General features: G+C 42.9%; 1 protein-coding gene across 1 annotated transcript; it reads right to left on the reverse strand.

Annotated features, from left to right (window-relative positions):
* Positions 1-838: 838 nt before the first annotated feature.
* On the reverse strand, positions 839-21175 carry LOC143516573 (uncharacterized). The gene is made up of 5 exons (XM_077008259.1): positions 20690-21175; positions 17237-17542; positions 12901-13239; positions 11763-12214; positions 839-1912 (listed from the first exon to the last, which is right to left on the reverse strand). Exons 1-5 carry the CDS (start codon positions 21036-21038, stop codon positions 1193-1195), a joined length of 2166 nt encoding a protein of 721 aa, XP_076864374.1. The 5' UTR covers positions 21039-21175; the 3' UTR covers positions 839-1192.
* Between the last annotated feature and the right edge of the window lie 208 nt (positions 21176-21383).

Raw genomic sequence — 21383 nt, forward strand, 5'->3', positions numbered from 1 at the left:
CAAGAAACATGTAGCAAAATGAAGCTATGTACAAGAAATTCATATTTTCAAATATGCAACACATCATCCACTTTTTTAGGATTAGCTTTTAGGATTAGGTTATTCCAAAGTGTTTTTCTCTCCTGAGTTTAGAGCAGGCTGTGCTTAATCCCCCTCATAGGACACCGATGCCCTTTGTCAGAGAAAAGGTCACTGAACATGAAACAGAAATACTGTATGTTCTTAAGCAAAAAAAAAGAGAAAAAACTTGAAGAAAAAAAAACATTTACAGTTTTCAGAATTGCTGTGCTTGAGGAGTGCCACCTTTATGTGTATAGTCAACACACATGCAGAACAGCTTTAAAATTGGAGTTGAAGACGCCTTAAATCTTATTTTTTCAAATTTACATTGTAAGCAACACAGACTTGAGACTGACATTTCTCAAATACATATACATGGATGAAGCAAATGGAAAGTGAATTAATGCAAATATGTTGTACATCAATACCATAACCATGCCGTGAATATGTGGTTCAAATCAGACATGTATTACATTCTTGATTAGTAAACGTATCGACTGGATAATGGTTCATAATGTCATATGTACTGTTGCTAGATCCCAAACTCTTAATAATATCCAAATGCACTGCATTCCCATAATTTAAAAATAGCCTTGACTAGAAATCCAGCCAATTCCACTTCTCCTCTCACCCATACTGTAGTCCTATACTCTTGGTATGAGCATTTGTTAGTAACATTGAGAATTACAAATCTCAAAATGCAATGTGTAAATCCATTACTAATAAATAATAAATAAACCTAAAAATACATAAAATCAGCAAAAGAATGGAACAGTGATGGTTTTTACATTAGTTTCTTTAATAAGTCATTCCAGTACATGGTTTAGGAATTACATGTTATCCATAAATGTGTACACAGTGAGTATTTTTTCTGGAGGAAGAAAAAAACTAGAATGGCACTCACTACAACACATCAGACAAGATACAAAGCTTTCTACGAGAAACTCCGCAACATCATTCATCCCCAACACAGACACTTGCATAAGAGCAAATCAGTCACAAATGGACCCAAAAACATATTGCAAAAAGGACGTAAGGTATGAAAAACATAAGGAAACATATATATTTATATATACTGTAGATTTTGTTTAAAAAATAAAAAAGAGTAATACTTTGAGAGGTTAAGAGGTGTTTAGCTACTATCATTACTGCGACTGCTGCCACTACTGAGATCTGGCCGTTCCCGTTTGTGAATCTGCTCGTGTGCTTTGAGGTGGCCCGACTGGCTGAAACTTTTCCCACACTGCTGGCACGCGTACGGCCGTTCCCCCGTGTGGATCTGCTGGTGTGCTTTTAGATGTCCCAAGCGGCCAAAGCTCTTCCCACACTGTGTGCAGCCAAAAGGTCTCTCCCCAGAGTGAATCTTCTCGTGCGTTTTGAGAACCCCTGAATTGCTGAAGCTCTTGCCGCACTGAGTGCAGCTGAACGGCTTCTCACCTGTGTGGATCTGCTGGTGGTTGCGGAAACTGGTTTCCTTGGTGAAGGTCTTGCCACAGTGTGAGCAGCAGTAGGGCCTCTCCCCAGTGTGGCTTAACTGATGGGCTTTAAGTTCCTTCGACTGGCAGAAGCTCTTTCCGCATTCTGCGCAGGTGAAGGGTTTCTCACCTGTGTGCAGCCTCTGGTGCGAGCGCAGGTCGTCCGCTTTGGTGAAGCCCTTGGGGCAGTGGGCGCAGGTGTACGGCTTCTGGCCAGTGTGGATGAGCTGGTGCCTCTTGAGGTTGCCTGCCTGCCCAAAGCTCTTGCCGCACTGGGAGCAGGTGTAAGGCCTCTCACCGGTGTGAATGCGCTGGTGTGTCTTCAGGTTCCCGAGAGTGCTGAAGTTCTTGCCACATTGAGTGCAGGAGAAGGCTTTCTCTCCCGTGAGGTTGCGAGGTTTACGCGGGGTCGTGCCATGGGACTTTGTGCTGGTTTGGCTCTGTGCGTTCAGACCTTTGGCTGTCTGAGCAGACTGCAGCTCGTACAGAGGGCCTGCGGAGAACTCAGAGTCTGCTTTGCCCACGCCATCGTCGGGGCGGAGCTTGTTGAGCTCACTACGTAGCTCTGCCATGTGGATGGACTCGAGGCCATTCATCTCCGACTTCAGATGACTGGACATGAGGTTGGTTTCGTACTCATGCTTGCTGGATCCCAGCTCCATGGCATAGTAACACTGCAGGTCGGCATGCTGCTCGGACTTGATGTACTCGAGGCTGTCGGAGACGTGGGTAATGTAGTCGAACACCAGGCTGGGATCATAATGTGACTTGTAGGAGTCCAGCTCCGTGCTGTGGAAGGAATGTAGGTCGCCGTGATGCTCGGACTTGATGTAGTCCAGGCCACTGATCTCCATCTTGATCTGCTCTGAGCCCAGCTCGGCCGTGCTGAGTGGCTGGATCTCGGACAGGTCCACGGTGCGGATGGGGTCCAGGTCCGGCTCGCTCTTCACGCAGGGCAGCATGGCCATGGGTTCGGCGATCTCGGAGGCGAGGGCGCTGAGCGGGGACGCGCCACACTCCGAGGACAGCATGGCGAGAGTCGGCGTGGTGCAGTCGGCCTGCAGCGGGTCCAAAGGCGGCGAGTCACACTCGGACGCCAGAGTGCTGAGTCCTAAAGCGATGCATTCCGTGTCCAACTCGGCCATGCTGGGGGCGCCAGTCCGCCCACTCCACAAAGCTTCCGTCGGGAGTGAGATAGCTTGCGCGCACAGTGCTTAACGTCAGCCTCCGGTGAGGAGCGCCAGTCTAGTGCTAAGGCCGCTGCTTCCCTGGGTTAGGAGCGCCACTCTTCCCTGTGGCCCCTGAATAAGGAAACAATCAAGTAAAACACACAGTGCTTTAGAGAATCAGAATTCTGATTGAATAAAAATCACAGATCAGATACAGCGAGTCAAAATCTGAATGTTGCATTTGCCAGTTATGATACACATATGGTAAATTTATCCTGGTGAATGCATGTTACATACCAAGATTTGATCATTTAAACATAAAAGGGATAGTGTTTACCTAAACAGAATAGCCATATGTACACATGTGCATATACGTGGATTGTGTAATATCACAATAAATAGTACATCTTTAAAACAAATTATTAACAGAATCCCAATTCGTCACGTTTGACAATCCACTAAAGTGCTACTAAGAATACACCCCACACCCCGTACATTCACTTTACACTACAGCACTGTTTGTGGACTGACGAGGAGCAACAGTGCTGAAGAAAACTCACACGAATCTTAACGTTACTCGCACTTTACGTGTATTTCCTGCCCACCCATTGGAGATCATTTCTTAAGATTTGCCCACTCAGCATTGTCAAAACTGCTAATGCGAAATACATATCAATTAGACTTGTAATATACTTGGAACATATTGGCTGATTCATTCTAAATAATTTATATAAACTTCATTTCTCCAACGAATTAAAAGTTAATATTCAGGTAAACCTACAGTTGGACACAAACGCCTGCTCTAGCTACCCAGGCCAGCTAACCAGCTACATCTATAATGAAACATCACATCAGTCAAATGGAAACTGCCGCCAGATGTTCCGACGTGAACCCGAACCAGTGCAGCCGACTTCGGCCAGAACTCGTTCATGAACACGTCAACTTAAAAACACACCAATACCGACAAATACTGGGAGCCCAGAAACGTCAACCACAAGTTGACGGGCTCGCCGAGCGTCGTTATAAACGTGATTAATAATGTTAAGATTCATCACTCGCTGCCGCTCGTTTTCGTTAGCTGGTTTATCTGGAGATACGAGTCCAGATGTGCTAGATGTCGATTAAAACAAACAAACAAACATCTGCACACCTTGTCAAACAGCTACCAGTCACGGTAGCTCGCCAGTTCGCCACGCATCAGGCACTTTTACTGGCGTCTTGAATCTGGCGGCGGGTTTTCTCTCTCTCTCTCTCTCTCTCTCTCTCTCTTCCTCAGACAATAAATCTTTTTCCCGAGTATCTTTTCTAGCTAAAGTAGCAAACTGCGAGTGTCCGGATATTTTGCGGCGACACGTCGAGCGTGAATGTGCGACATGGCCGGTCGCGGCGTCCGCGTCGTCTGATACTTCCAGCGGCGGTGATGAACGTACAAAGGGAGGAGAAGCGCCGCTGCTAGCGCCGTTAGCCCGCTAGCCCGGCGGCCATCTTGTTGGTGGCTAACGCTGCTAACCGCGCTGCTAACGCGTTAGCCGCCTAGCACTGAGGGGGAAAGTTCGGCACTTCGCTGCCAGCTGCAACTTTTTTGGGGGGCTCAAAGATTTTACTCGTCCCGCTATTATACTGGTGAAGGAAAACAACTACAAGAAGGCAATTTATTTCATATTATCACACATGCATTGGGCCGTGCACATTCACGTCGCCTAAGAGAGAGAGAGAGAGAAAAAATGAAAAAATAATAATTTTAGTAAACGTGTGAGAGACGGACACCTTCTCGCCGATTACCTGTCGCGCTCCCGGTTCATTGTGTTTTATTTCGCCTTCCGTCGCCGCGACCGCGCGTAACCTGCAGTCGGCCGGACCCGCCACGTCCACCACGGCACCCGCGTCCAGCAGCCTTCGCGTCGCACGCTCCCCGTCTTTTCCCCTTCTCCCTCTCTCCTCTCCTCCCTCTCTCATTGACTGATTCCGCTTCGTTTTCGGCCGTTGTTGCTTTTTTTTTTCCTCGGCGCCTCGACCGAGGGGGCCACTTCCGCCGCGAAACGTTTAATGCGCGCGCAGCACGCGCGCACCGGGCGTCACAGCAGCCCACTTCCGACAAAATGTAGGTTTTCTGTCGAGGACCCGGAGAGGGCATGTCTGCGGAGCGCACGCCACGTTTAAAGAACGGATGTTTGAACGTTTACTCGCAGTCCCGTCCGTGTAAACACGTTAAACTGATGGATGCATCACTAGTGCGTTGATACAGATGTTGCTCGGTTCTGCCAGAGGTGATGACGGCTTCGCCACGCAACCCGACCAGAACGCCTCGCACATCTGCAGTACCTGCTCTCACTATAGAGGATGAAAGGATATGCAGATGTAAGCTCGTTTGAACTAAATATCGGTCTAGGTTTGCTTGACTGAAAGCAGTTTCTGAAGGTTTTAGTGAGTCATGTTCAGACCAAATCTAACGTATCAAAGAAGGTTGCGTTTGGAAAGGAAATGGCAAGGCATAATTGTTCTTAAACTGTATATTGAAATTAGTTATTTCGTTTTTGTCCAGTTTGGCTCAGTTTCTGACAGACTACTGTGAAAGGAGTGTTTTGACAACAAGAAAACATACACTGACGTTTTACACACACACACACACACACACACACACACACACACACACTAAGAAGAAGAACCTTGTTCCTAAGGTAGCCATGGTTTCCACAGTTCCTGTCCTGAACTTTTTGTGCTGCACACTCGGCGGCACAGCAGTTTTGAGTTGGGAATAACTGTCCGTACCGAATTTCTAGATGGTTTTTATGCTGTCAAAAGGGTTGCCAAACTACCACTCCGAGGTGGCACAGGTTTCAGCTGCCATCATGCTTGCTGATTTGGAGAAGTTAGGATCACTCTGAGCACACAGGGAAGTGATAATCCAGTTAATTCCTCCATCACTCCTGTACTAGTGTGACCTAATGAGGGTACTCACTACGGCTCATGAGAGGGGAAGAGGCTCCATCTTGTTCTGAGGTTTGGTGCTCATTGACTCATTTGTGAAACATTCACACACACACATTTAGTCTAGAATTAAAACATGCTTGCGACAGCTATAACTAATCACAAACAAAAAAATCTAATATCACATAATTTTAAAGTAAGTGTGTTTCAGGTCTTTTTCAGGTATATTTGATATAGAATAAGAAGAAAAAACAGTCTCATTTGTATCATGAGAATAGTATTAGTATTCTTATAAATGCAAGTCCTTCTGAGCTGCAGAAGGCTGTGTGCTGAAACACATTTGTAATTTTATAATCGTTAATACAATTACAGGAGTGATATCCATGTTTTTCATGCAACAGTTACACTATTACCAAATACAGAACATGTGCATCATAAAATCCTGCCGCTAGCCTTGAAAGACATGCATGATTTGTACCCATCCTTTAACGTTTTCTTCCATAGCCTATGTCCCATCTAGCAAACCATGTAATTCTGGCCTGCTAGCTCTCTTTAGGTCAAGTTTGTCAAATATTGGTGGGAGGTCTTTTAAATGTTGCTGCCTGTACCCTCTGAATGTCCTTAGTATCATCTAGACAGGTTTAAAATCTTTTCTCATAATACTTATGCTCTCTCTTAACTACTACTTATGGGTAGGGGATTTGTTATTGCAAAGCAACCTTGGGTACGTGGAAATCTAAAGTCTATTATTATTATATTAGCAAAACACAGAACGGGGAAAAGCAGCTTTGATCTACAAACCTCTCAGAGGAACAAGTCTCTATTCACACCGGATAGTGTGCACATCCAAACGGACTGAACTTGTATACATCTATGGCATTTGGCAGTTATCCTGACCGAGTTACATATTTATTAGTGTGACCATATTTGGGCTCCTTGGGAATCAATCCCATGATATCCAGGGACCAAGGTGCCAACTCCCTGGGACTCAAAACAGCATTTAGTTTGTGTGTGTGTGTGTGTGTGTGTGTGTGTGTGTCATGTGAATTTATCTAGCAAAAGGCTGAAATAACAACACAATGAACTCAGACTGCTAACATGTATAGATTTATTTTTTCCACACAGTAACCATCTTCATGTCCAACATGTATAAAATGTCACAAAGGGTAAAATAGGCGTATTGGAGGCATTTGTCCATTCAAGGGGAGTAAGGTCTGATTTAATCAGAAAAAGAACACATGGCATAATTCATACAAGCTTTCCATTTTTTATGTACTTGCACATGAATCAAACAAAAAAAATCCCTACAGCCAGTTAAGGAAAACTTAAAGGAAATATAAAATTAAAGCAAAACAGGCTATGATTAAAGCTTTGATAATCTGCCTTCAAAACTTTCCATTAAAAAGCAGCCATGTACATCATTATGAACTCCATTTCTCCAAATATTCTCTTTAATTCATGAATGTAATGCAAATTACATATTTTTTCCTGGAAGATATATTTTTTCCTTTAGTCTCAATTTTTAAAGTAACATCCCTAGAACTCAATCAAACTATTTTCAAGTAGGAAGATCATCTTCTATGGAATAATTTCATATAATAATTCTTTTAATCAATATATCATCATATATATCAATATTAACATACTAAAATGATTTGGCATGTTCCCCAATAATGTTGATGTGACAATGCTGGTCAAAGTTTAACCTTAATTTCATTGAATATCTTATTCAATGAAAACTGAAAAAAGATCAATATAGCACTCAGTATGTGACATTACAAAATAATAGATTATTAAAAACATTTGGGCACAACAAAGTCCCTGGCCTGACAGATTTTTGTAATATTGATGGTCTCTGCAGATAACTCCATTATTATGCAACAAAGACTCATTTTCAACTCATTTTTGATATAATAAACTCGTCTGAGAAGACATAGAAGGAGAGTTGGAGACAAATATAAGCATCTAGAATGTTAAACCGCTCACCTATGACTGGTTATAAAGGTTTCACAGCAGTAAGTACTGTTCCGATTAAATATTATTTAAGTTTAATGTTGTTTCCAACAATAATTCAACTACTTAATGTCTGATTGACATGATATTGCTGGTGTCAAATTAGAACTTATGAATTTTGCAGCTCTAGGACTAGGAAACAAACAACATATATGCACGACAGTCCCCAGAAAATTCCACCACTTTTTAAGTGACACATAAAATATTGCCTAAAAATTACCGTGATCAAATGAAAATGCCCCTGCAGAGCTCAGAAAGCTTTTATGCAAAAATAATGGAATACTCTTTTCATTCAGTTTCCAACCTTTGTTGCCCAACCTTGTGCATCGTTGTTTCTCAACAGCTCAATGTGTGTGCCTATCCCAATGCAGCTTTGTAAAATATGCATACACAATTAAAATCAAAGAAAAAACATGCTAAAATATTTAATCTTGAGGTATTGAACTGAACCACCTGTTTAATGATGTTTTCCCATCATTTGATGTCACTGAGGTATGGCTGTGTGAAGTAATGGAAAAATGTAAGTGCAACATCGTTTTCAGATGGGGAGAAACAGCACACATAATTTGGCACATATTGGCCAGGTCAAATCTATGGGTTACATTTTAACTGCTACAAGTCCCCAGTCCTAACAACCAAACCCAAACACGTCCTGCTACAAGGAACATGAATACTCTTTTCAACTAAGAGCATTATAATCACAAGCTTCCATCAAATGTCCCCTGATTCTGGACATATATTTTCTAAGAGCTTCATAAACTAAGCATCATCATATAGACAAACATTAGAAAAAGAACCATAAAAAGACCATGTATCTGTTATGGTGTGTGTTTGCCAAGAATTCAGAGAATACCTGCCATAAAATAACATATATTATTAAATGAGAAATAACATTGACGCCCCCTTGACTGAAAGATGGATTAACCCAAAGTATACATAAATGTATACACGTTAGAGGGTTCACAAAAGACAGATATTTTTGCACTACTAATTCATGTTACCAAACTGTGTATAGCAGGAGAAAGAAGACATTCCAGAATGTCTCCATATTGCAGTTTGATCAAGGGTACGTTAGTCTAAGGACCAAGAAATTACTTTGCATGTGTTGTGAAATACATGCATGATCCAATGTGAAGTGCATGGTTCATGTTATGGAAGCGGTTATGTCCACCTTATCGGTGTTAGAATCTGATATACGACTGAATGTTTTCAATGTTTGAAATTAAATCAATGAAATCAAAACGGAAGATTTAAGAAAGAAGATGCAAAATGTAAGGGTACACCTTCAATTTCTGGCCCCAATAATAGCAAATGATATCTACAATAATTGACCTTTCCATAGTGACAAGTTAAAATCAACTTTTAATTAAAGAATATGAAAGCATACAATTACCTGATGCACTGTGGGAAACGTATGACAGCCAGAAGTCGAAAATTGATTGTTATGGCTGCACCTTTAATTGTGGTTTCAGAAGCACTGCCCTAATTTCCATCGTCAGCATACAGTAGATCAAGGAACTGAACCTCTCAAAATGGTGAGCAGCACTTAGGACTTACAACAGTAGTCAGACTGTGCCAACGCAGACACAGTTAGGCAGCAACATGCTGAAACAATGTCAAGTGTGGCTAAAAACACAGTTACAATTATGGTTCCGTTTCAGCTGGCTAGACTAGGTAGGTTTTGTTCAGAAGTGCTGGGAAATCAAGTGAAAATAAAATTACAATACAGTATGATTTTTGGGTTATTAGAGAAATTTATATAAATAAAAAGAAAGATTGGCTTTCCTTTGTTTTGAATATCTGAAACCAATAAACATGCTGAGCATTAAATTACAAGCCCCTATGAACAACAGAATGAAAACTAATGGGATTCATTTTAACACTGGCCACTGTGTTATGTTTATTACTGAAATATTATCCATATTTAATGCATTTGCCGTAACATTACAAAAGTTTTATAAAGCTGCTCCATGAAGATCAGATTCATTTGAGGACTAATTTGGTGCCAATGTGCCAAGAATTGATAGGTTAGGAAGATTTCATTACTCTCCATCTTTGGAAGGCATTTTCATGGCGGCTTATCACTAATTAATCTAAGATAAATAAAGCTCTTAAAAGGTGGCCATAATCTGCACCTTTTCCACTGTTACATAAGGAACACAAGAAAATAATGCAGGTATTTAATAATTGCAGACATTCCAACCTAAAAATTGATAACTTGATAAAGACTCAAGTTACAATGTTATACAAATTTTTCCCATTTTGCCTTGTTTTCCTAATTATTGTAGCCGTCATAGAAATCATAATTCTGTTGACTGATGGATGTAAAGTCAGTACAACCCTGCACGTTAACACTCGCCATTGTTTAAAATAAAAACAAACGGGTCCAATGGGAATGTCGGTACGACTGGCTGTGAATCAGGGGAGCATGCATCCATCTTTGATCCACAGGCTCAATCGGAGTTTTGGTCTGCGATCTTTAAGTGACTCTGACCGTCTGTTGAGGTTTCTACCAGATTCCTTCAAGGAGATTCACACCTGATTCAATGGGCAAATTACCAAGCTTTTGTTTGTGTTAGTGCAGGGTAACCACGTATGCCTTGGCTTACCAGGACCTGAATTGGATCCCTGGGTTGGACATTTCACACTGGAGGCTGCAGTATGTGTGTTGAGAGTAAAGCTTCATTGAACAGAACTCCATGTAGACCAACATTGTGACATCCAACATGTACGTTCTCAGAACTGTCAGCAAAAATCACTGCTGAAGGTTGAAGATACATCTACATTATTCACTCAAATATACACAATATCAACAGGAAGACACAATGCTAGTTCAGGACATTGCCAGAGGAATCTGCCGAGAGTGCATACCTCCTAGACATTTATGGAAAGGCAGGAAGAACCCCCCTTAGCAATGTTAAGTACTGTTCACTTTCCAACTTGTATTCCCTGTCAAGTTCCAGAAACCACTTGTTAAGAGTTCCGCATAAACTTCCTGATGCGTTTCTCTCATGTCAGAGAGCACGATTGCCACTGTTAAGAAGTTTATGATGAAATTATATTTTCCCTCCATCAAATTTTTCGTTCTGAAGGACGTATAGTATACATATATGGAAATGTAAGTTCTGACATAAATTCGTGCTGATTCACATAACCGGCACGATCATTTTAAAATCGGAATTCTTCATGTGGAGACTTGTGTCGTTCGAGTCCTCTTCGTCTGATACAATGACAGTCTGTTTCTGTGGAGGTATTTCGTGTCAAGTCCTGTGTAAATGAAGACCACCAGCAAACGCCACAAAGTTCAGTGACAAAAGAAACATTTACAGATCCCTGGTTCACGTGTTACGTCGTCACATTTACAGATAATGAGAAGACTGCAAGTGGAGCTTCGCAGCTGGTAGCTTCAGCCTTGTCCTAACATCCCCCATTTAACGTTATCTGAAGGCAGAATACAGTCACTGTTTATAGCATAGTTCCAGACAAGCTAGCGGTCAAATTCATTTTTACAGGATGCCGTCATAAATCTCTGTTCATGGAGGTTCAAGTTCTAATACAAAAGCTGTACAGTTTTTGTAAATGTCACAGCCACCCATAGCTCTTTAATTCTTAAATACAAATTGGTCTCAAAATTGCTTCCATTTCTTATACACGCTCTTATGTTCTCCAGTTCTTAGAAACGACAGTAATCTGTACAAGCACATTCTACATTTAAAAATAGAGAAAGGTCACTTCACTACTTGCAACATAGTAAGTGGAGTCCATTTTTTTTCCAATCACATCCAGAACCAAGAACAAAATGGAGGTAAAAAGTAGAGAACAACTGAAAAAAAACACACACAAGCACAGAGAACAAGGATCTGAAGGATAAAAACTCTCCTACTGTACACATCTTTATGTACCGTCCACCTAGCAGGTGGCTAGAGTCTCATCAGAGTTAAGCACTTCATTTACCAGTTTGATAACTGAAACCTAAGCGTTCCCCATGCTGTTCGTTTCTCCACCACAGGACCATTAACCAAAACCTCTGGGAAACCACTACAGGACCCTTCTTCACACTCTCATTCTTCCATTCATCCCTCCGGTCTTCACCCCAGCCTAGACATCCTTATGTTGCTTTGCCCGAATGTGTCCGTAGGTGGGTTTGGAGCTTGGCCGGCTGGGAGAAGCTCTTCCCGCACTGCGGGCACTGCGGGGCCCCCTCCCTGTGCACCTGCCGGTGCGCCTTGAGCAGGTGCGCACGGCTGAACTTCCTGCCGCATTCTTTACACGCGTGAACCTTCCTTCCTTTGCTCCTGGAGGACTCGTCCACATACTCGTCGAGTGCCTTCGTGTCACCTTCTCCCTCCTCCTCATCCTCGTCCTCAACATCTGGTTTCCCTCGGGGGAGGGGGCGGTCGCTCTGTCCTAGGTCGACGGTGGCGGCCGTGGCGGGGGAGGCTGTGGTACAAGGCTCCTCAGGGTCGGCCAGGCCGGCCAGACCGTCGCCGGACTCTCCGTCCCCCTCCAACAGCTGGGAAGGCAGCGTGAGAAGCCGGTGCAGCATCGAGGGAGATCGCAACTCATCGCCTGAATGACAGACAACACACAGAGCATGGGATTCAGTTCCTGAATAATCTCATAATCCACACAGTTCTCATAATCCACGCAGATTTTTTTTTTCTATACCAGGCTCTTATATTTTTGGGACGATGTACATTATGAACTCATCCTAGCTCATGTATTTAAATGTACCGCTGGTTTATAAAATGATTGTTTATTAATATTCTAACCCATATTGGCAAAGACTCTACCTAACTTATTTGGCACCCCTACCACTGTTCTGTCCGACTGTATATTACCTTGCATTGTATATGTGGTTTCAATACATCCTTAGCGTGATGCAGTTAGGACATGCTGTAACACCTTTAACATGCTCAAACAAAAAACAAAAATCTTTGATTACATTTTAGTTGCTAACTGCACTGTTGCTAATGGCACCTCATTTTTTTCTAAGCTGCTGTTAGTTACATAAAAAAAACCCATCCAGGCATGCTAGAATCTCTGCGCTAAAGTTAAACTGGTCTGTCGGTGAAGTGGGCCGGAGGGATGAGCATTGGCACAGACACGGTGTGTCCTTGTTATTCTTTTTGAATCTTTTGTACTACTTTTGCAACTGCATTAAATTTATTAACGGTATTAAAGAAATCAAGTGGTAATAATATTCCAATCACATTTGCAGATTTTGTCATTTAAAGGGCAGGAGTGTGACTCACCTAAGGAGCTTGTTACTGAAGTGCACTGGGGGTCAGAGGTCGGGGACAACACTTCCATATCATGTGTCTGCAGCCACTGCACCTGATCCGTTCTAACTTCCATGCTCTTCTGGGGGGCTGACGCCAAACTCTCCCGAATGAGGCTGTCCACATTAGCCATGGGTCCCGCCCCCAGGCCCACCCCCAGGCCCGCCCCCAACCCTGCGCGCTCCTCTTTACTGCTGCTAAGCTCTTTGATTTGCCAGAGATCAGTGCACCACTTCTGACCAAACACCTTGTCCAGGATGGGCACCCAGTCCTGTGTGACGGTAATGACCGTTTGTTTGTCCGTGTTGGGTTCTGGCAGGAGAGAAGCAGTACAAGATCATGCAGGGCGCTTACACATTTGTGAGTGGTGTCATGTGATGTGAGGAGCTACTTCTGGTTGGTCTGCTGTCCATTTGACCACAAAGGAACATCATAATGCAAATAATTACACCTATTAAGTTGACAGCCAAGTTAAGCTTTCCTTTCGTCTTTGAAATTCTTTTTTTAATGATCTAAAATGTCATAAATGTAAATTTGTCGAACATAAATATCAAGTTCCTGTCATTATTTCTATATATGCTTTTCCATACGGGAATTTGTATTGGGCAACACATTCATGACAGCTGGACCTGAAACACTAAAGGCAGTGAGTCACTTTGCTCACCTAATTGAGAGTTCCAATGGCAGCTTGGTCAGAACCTCAGCTACGCCACAGCAAGCAGCGTCTGGGAGCTCAAGACAGAGCCGATGGCTTGCTGTTATTTAAATGTTCATTGTTACCATCACTCTCTGCTGCTAATTGGTACTATTTAGGACTTGCTTTGTTTGCTGGCTACAAAGCTCCATGTGGCGAAAGCAGCATGGGTCTTAATGCCCAAGTGTAACCTCTCATCAACTGGTCTGGGTATGAAGTAAACACCAGAACCAGCACTAGAACATCATACGGTACCCGACTCGACGCTGTACAGACGAAGCTGTCCAACATGAAAAGGTGCAGAGTTCCAAAAGTAAAACCATGGCTTTAAAATCTTTCCAAACTTTACGCTCAAAGCTTAATGAATATTAAATATTAAATATTTTGAACATAAGACAAGTCTACAATTTCACTTAATGGCTCTTAGAGTTGGAAAAACCCGTCTCTTTTTATTGTGGGACAATGTTGCAGGTTACAACCTATTCCAGTCTAGTGATTACAGTAATTAACCAAAATGTATACAAATATGTATCCAAGTCTCATTAACTTGTGTTTGTCTCAATCTGTTTCACACGCATCAAACTTTACCCTCATAAGCTGACCATAACATCCCCTCTGAATCTGCCAGACATGCCCCACAGGCAGAAACACTACAGACATGCCTAACAGGCAGTGGCACCGCAGATATGCCCCACAGGCACAAACGGCAGAGACGTACCACAGGCAGAGGAATTAGCAACCATTTGTTGATGTGAAAATGTATATTCCAAGTTCTCCCAATTTAACCCAATAATAAAAAACCAAATAACTAAGATTCTGCCAATAAAATTGCTCAAACCCAGTGCTGCTGTGGATACAGGATGTTTTTTTCTTCTTTGTTTTTAGAGCTGGCACATTCTGCTTTCCTATGGCTAACCACAGAGCTGGGGGCGAGCACTAAAACACAGCCCAAGCGTCTACTGAGTACTCGCTGCCAAGGAACTTTCAAGGAGGAAACCAGAAACCAGTTCACAGCAGAAAGCAGCACATGCTGGCTGTAGTCAGCACAGCTCTGCTCCTACACATAAAACAACAGCCATATATCTTTCTTATTTGTAGTGCAAATTCTTAAATATTAATCGATACCGTTTCGCATTCGACGTGGATATGTTTGGACATCAAGATCGGCTGTTGTAAGCGAGCCATCGACCCACAGCACGTCGAGTTTCTCAGTCAAGCGACATGATTGCGGTCTGATCTGATCTACAGTTCACAACCCTTATAACATACTCTGTACGGACTCAACACGGGCGTGGCCCTTTGGCAACATACTAGAAATACTGTTGAACCGACATGGAATTGATACGTTTTCTGTACTTCCATGTTCAAAATGTCTTCTAATATTTATTGAATTCACAGTGAATTGCAGTTACAAGTTTTATGGGCAAGTAAATAAAGCTGAAAGAAATCCATTTTAAACTTGTGCATTCTTCGCCCCCCCCCCCTCATCCAAACATTTGTTAACGAGCTCTATTTGGCACGACTGTACCCCCTCTTTTAAGTTTTATTACCTGCTGTAACAATAATGTAAGAGTCCAAGGATTTCAGCTGCTATGCACCACTAATGTCCCCATAAGCTTCAAACCACATAACACTATATATGACACGTTTGATCCTGATGGGTCTAACGGGTGTGTTTCAGTTCAAAATGTGCCAAGAAAATCTGGCTTTGTGAAATGCTGATTGGTTTTGGCAAGACAGTCCTGCTGATGTGCTGAATCAATACTGGTAATCTTTGTTATAGGCCTAATTATTAATTATTATTTTTTTTTACAAGTATGCTCAAAAGTCTTCCAGGTGAAGCATGTGTTGCATACGTATATTCATGACGGTTAGCAACAATTGAGTACGACTGGTGATTTCACCTTAATACAAATGTCAAAGAATGAAAATTCTTTAGACAACTTGTGAAGTACCATTCTTTGGGCTTAGTTCATTATGTCAGAATAAAGGGTAAAAGTTCACATGTATGAAATATTTCCTAAAATGCGGATGTGGTGAGGTAATGCTCTGGTAGAGAACTACAAGTTCTGCTAAAACAGGTGAATGTGGCTCGACAGTGTAAGAAAATAATAATACACACAAAACATACGCAGATATATGTGGAATTTATGTTTTAAAAAAATTTAAAAATACTAATTTTGATTCAGCATCTGACAATGGAAGCTCACATTTTTAGCCTAAGTGGTCATTTTCCTAAGATGTGGTTAAGGCAGAGGCAGCTTTTCCAATGTAAACTGCAAACACCAGTCGTCACCAGCAGGTCACTGCAAAGTACGCCATATAGAACCTCTCAAGCAGTGGCGTTGCTACCATGCTGCTAAATTACGTCAACCTTCAGGGAAAGATAAATATAACCTGAGGGGGCTCCAGCTCGTAATGTCAGAGTGTGTATCTCCATAAAAGCATGAATGCAACAATCTGCCACAAGCCTGGGATCGTCTGATGGGATTGTCTCTTAAACAACTTGGAGATGGACATGGCCCAAGCTTTCTATGCTGACATGTTCCAGAAATCTACTATTCTTAAATGAACCATTATTTATTACAGCACATGTAGAATTGAAAGCTAAAAAAAGAGCCAAAAACGAAATCAGAGATGTGCTTCAATGTGCTAATCACTAATCAAGCCAAGACTTTAAAACAAATACTAAAACGGATCAGAAATAGTTCATGCACTTTTAGCTGGAGTGAACATGGGCAATCTAATGTGTTGGTTTATAATAAGGCTTTCATCTATACATCCAGAGAATTAGACTAGACAACCAGTAGCAATGGTATATGAAGTACATAGTGGCCCTGGCCTTCAGTTTATTACTGTTACTGTGGTTATTACTACTCTTTTACTACTATTTACTAGTCATTTATTGAATGACATGGCCTGACAAATTGCCCATGTGTAAATTAAACTAACACAAGCAGAGTGCTGCTCTTTGCAGGTATGCCCTAAGGAATAGAGGAACGCAATGTGCAGTCCAACACAAATGGCTTTATTAAAGGTGACCTCCAAACCCAAAGCATCACCACAACCAGCGCTGAGGAAACCGAGAACAAACACTCATCAGTTTCTGCCCTAATATATAAAAATACTGTAGGCCCTTGCGTTTTGTAGGCGTCTGAGATCGACGACATTGGACTTCGAACACACTGTGGCTTGTTTTTTGCCCTGTATTTCAAGCAAAAAATCCAAAGTTCGACCACAGGCTAAAACCTGGATGAATCAAGGCATAATGGACTCAACCATGGATTTCAGATTTCGATGTTGAAGGTTTCTATCAATCTTGCGTAATTAAGTGTATCATTTCAGGGCCATAGTAGCAGGTGCCTTTTCATTTATTTCATGCCTGTATTATCATTGCTTAATTCTTGCTTTTAATCATTATTTAAATACGTATATACGTGGTTTTTTCAGATCAGGAGTGCATGAGTCATATTTATATTACATTCTTGGAGGGGGGGTTGGGTTGTTAGAGTTAATCAAGCAGCAGCCCAAACTGAGGACAGTTATAGGACCACATAGACAGCTAAAATATCAGACAGACAGCTATAGTATCAGACAGACAGCTATAGTATCTACCGTTGGTGTCTCCAAGTTGCTCCTTTCCCCGCTCCCTGGAGGATGTCCTGTCGTGAACCTTGTGGGGCTCCTGCCTCTCCACCTCTGAGCCTCCGGCAGAATCGGGCCTGCCTTCCTGCTCCTGGGCCTGGGCAGAAAGTGCGCCGTGCTCCTCCGTCGTAGCCTGGATCTGCTCCATCAGCTCCACCTGCTCACGCTCCGTCTTCCCCAGCTCCAGCAGCACGTCGTCAAAGCCGTCCTCCACTATTCTGGTCAGCTCACACACGGCGAACTCCAGCACCTGCTCCATAACGGCCTTCAGCTGACCTGAAGCAGAAGGAGGAGGTGCTCGTAACTCATAACTGTACGTCACACTCCCATCACAAGCTTCTGGCTGCAGAAAAGGTCAGCTAGAGAGGAGATATGTGGAAAGACTGGGTGAACGGCGGTTTGTGCACTGGTGAATTTCCGTTTGTTCAGCACATGAGATTTCAGACATGAAATTCTTTTAAACACTTTTTGAAGGACCAGTGAACGTCTACTTTCACCTCTTAAGTTCCTTTTCTTTTTAAGCAATTGCGGTCATAGAATTATTTCAAATAAAACCGTGAACGAAAGACTGGGTGAACGGCGGTTTGTGCACTGGTGAATTTCCGTTTGTTCAGCACATGAGATTTCAGACATGAAATTCTTTTAAACACTTTTTGAAGGACCAGTGAACGTCTACTTTCACCTCTTAAGTTCCTTTTCTTTTTAAGCAATTGCGGTCATAGAATTATTTCAAATAAAACCGTGAACGTCGTATCATAACTTCTTATACTTTGCAATAAACTTCCACTATGAAGAAACAAATACAAAACGCTTCATTCGTGCACTGATAAAATCAGTATTTCTATTTGACACCTCAGTTGTTTTATCAGATATGATGCAAGAGTGCGCGGACACACTCTGTCTTTCTGACGCAGACATCAGTACCTCGATCACGTATCACTTGAAAGGCCCGTCATGTGAAGATAAACAGCAGCAAATCATTCACCTTATTTTTTTGTGAACTGAAATCAACTTTCCTATAAATAAAAACACATGCCCAGAAACAAGAAGAAAGAGGTTACTGTCAGCATTTAGTCACAACAAAAATTTCCTGTCTGTCCTGCCCGTGTAGTTTTGGAGAGCAGTATGCTTAATTACACCGACTAAGAATGGAAAAAATGTCCATCTAAAGACCAATAAATTCGTGCTGCACCTTTAAACCACTACACAGAAATGTGGTAGTATAAATAATAACAAAACATCATTCATTTGTTATTTACTCCCAAGACACCAAGGCTAAAAGTCAGAACCCTTACGAAAATGCGAAGGCTACGGAATGTTTTCTGGACTGTAAATATCCATACTACAAACTGAATTGAGGCCATGCCATCATTTCTTTTACCAGTTATTGTTAATCAATACAGTACAAAAAATATGTCAAATATTTCATGCTAAAAAGGATGGGAGATCATATTAATCTAGATTTTAAGAGCATACATTTTCACAAAACAAATAATTAAAAAAGCATCTTCTGTAAAAACAAAAAAAACAATCGGTAATTTCACTGACAATATTAACACTGAAGGGCATGTGATGAGTGGCCTTGCTATTCTGCCCAGGTCTGACTCGAGTTCAACAGATCCAATCTGAGACCAACGATCTGGACCTGTAACTCCAGCATTAAGCTGTTATGGGAAAAAAGATGAAGAACAGACTTACGACCATCTGCTCTCATTCTCCAAACCCATCTTTGCTTTCTTAACAGCGTAGTCCGTCAGCTTGCCCTGGTGGCACGCCAACGCACGACTGTGGACAGCAGCTTCACTACGGCACGCCAGACCCTCCTGACACGTTCCCCCTCATTGTCAGCCTGCATGATGGCTGTGGCTCCTTCACCATGTCGTCTACCCACAATCCCTTAATGTCAACAACGTGCCTTCTCCTGCATAATGTCTTAACGCAATTTAGCCAAATACCACAGAACGTCACAATCTAATGAGGTACTAATCTCAATCCATGAAGACTAGGTTAATTTATTGATGAACACTGCTTCAATCCAGTGTTGCCAAAAGAGAAAGGGTTGCTTTTTATGCCTGGTTCCTCCCAAGGTTACAACATGAATCCGTGTTGCTTTCTGTTCTGGTTTTCAGCTCTCCTTGTGGAACCTAGGGGGGGGGGGGGGGGGGGTACCACCGGCTTCGCCTGGCTCATTAGAGGTCTAGACATAGTTCCTCTAAAGATGCTTTTAGACAATGCCTGATACTATAATAAAAAATGCAGTTTTACGGGCTCTGCTGCTAACGGTTGAAATAAACTAAGTGGATGCAAATGGTTCCTCACAATACTTTGTGAAGATCATTAAAACGTCCTAAAACCACCAGCTAACGGTAAACTGCCAGACACACACACACACACACACACACACACACACACAGTCGAGCCACAGGATACAGGACTGCTTGAATGTTGAATTCTTGGTTAACAAAATCCACCAAAGATTCTGGACACTCCGCATCATCAACACAAAGTCACAGATTTTGGGTACCCTGATACAGGTTTGTGCTGACCCCTCAGGCAGCATGTTACATGCTTTTGACGTCGTTTTGTGACAATGTCCCTTCAGCTTCTATTACCCACCATCACCGCAGCGCACCTGATGGACCAACCACCGACACGCGCGCGCTAACATGGGCACACGGGGGGGTTTGAGTGTGAAGGAGGGGCTTCGACCTCTGAGTCAGTCCCCATTGGCCAGTTCTCGGCACGGCGCCCTTCCGTCACCACGTTCAGAAAAGCAGCGCTAAGGACCCGCTCGACAACAACAGCGTCACCGCCCGAAACGGCCACTGGCATCGAGAACAAGACACCCGTCCTCCCCACAGCGAGCCGTGAGTGTCTGCGGCGTGGACCCGCCGAAGGTCTGAATACTGCTGACTCGGATCCATGAAGAAGAGCTTAGGCGGCTTACAAAGAAACTCATTTATTCACAACATCCCCTGATCCACCCTCCTCCAAGATGAGGGACGTGTCAGCTCTGGAGAAATACGCACCTCCAGTCTGAACACCTAATTTTCTAGATCCAATTGCTTAAATAAGTGTCTCTATAAGTTCCTTTTAAACGTGAAAAAAAACTTGGCTTTGGGGTCCACAAGGTATTTTACAGAATAATGTAGATTTCTGAGTTCCACATGCAGTATGGATATTTATTACATACACGTCTATAATATACGGGAGCGCCAGTGCTGCGCATCTTTTTTAAGGATTTCTACCGTCCCCTCCTTCCGTTTAAATGGTGTGTGATCTGTTTTCCTGAGCCTCGCCACCAGCTACGCACTAACTAAACGGTTCGGTCGGGTTCGAGAAACACAAGCTCGACGGCAAACCGACGCTCCCAAACATTAACAGCTCGGTACGGAAACACCACCGAGCGACACGCGGCCTTACCGACTGCTCGCCGTTTCTGCTCCAGCCGGAGAGCGTCGGCGTGCGAGCCGTAATCGGCGCTTCCACTCGGGGTGTTCCGCTCGGGCTTCGTGCCCTCGTCGGTCGCCTTCGTGCCTCTCCCGTCCTCGGACTCGCCGCTTTTCCCCTTGGCTGCGCATTCCTGCCTCCGTGACTGGAGCTTGGACCTCAGACGCTGGTTCTCTTGGTCTTTGGTGGCTGCATCCAGCAGCATTAGGTTCAAGCTGGCCCCGACGGTCTTGGTTATTTCCTGAACCGCCAGTTGCACTACCTGTTCCAGCGCGGACTCAAGTTGACCTTGGAAAAACGAAATGTAAAGGGCGCCGTTCATCTTTTCGAGCGACTCGTTGGAAGACTTCTTTCATTCTTCCTCTCCCCTTAAATATAAATATTATGTATACAGAAGTCGAATAAAACTGCCTGAACCGAACTACCTTCTCTCTCTCTCTCTCTCTCTCTCCCTCCACTACATGTATACACCCCTTGTGATGCTACCGTAGTCTTCCTCGTGAAGACGCACACAAAGGTCGCCGCTTCCACCACATAAATATTTCGAGTATTTTGCAGCTTGGCGAACAGATATGCGCCATTTTGGTCCATAACCTGACGAAGTCTTTAAAAACACTGAGGTGACACAGCTAAAAATACATCTACTCACACCAAAACACACCACTGT

The sequence above is a fragment of the Brachyhypopomus gauderio genome, chromosome 6 (genome assembly GCF_052324685.1).
Source record: "Brachyhypopomus gauderio isolate BG-103 chromosome 6, BGAUD_0.2, whole genome shotgun sequence".
Classification (NCBI taxonomy): Eukaryota; Metazoa; Chordata; class Actinopteri; order Gymnotiformes; family Hypopomidae; genus Brachyhypopomus; species Brachyhypopomus gauderio.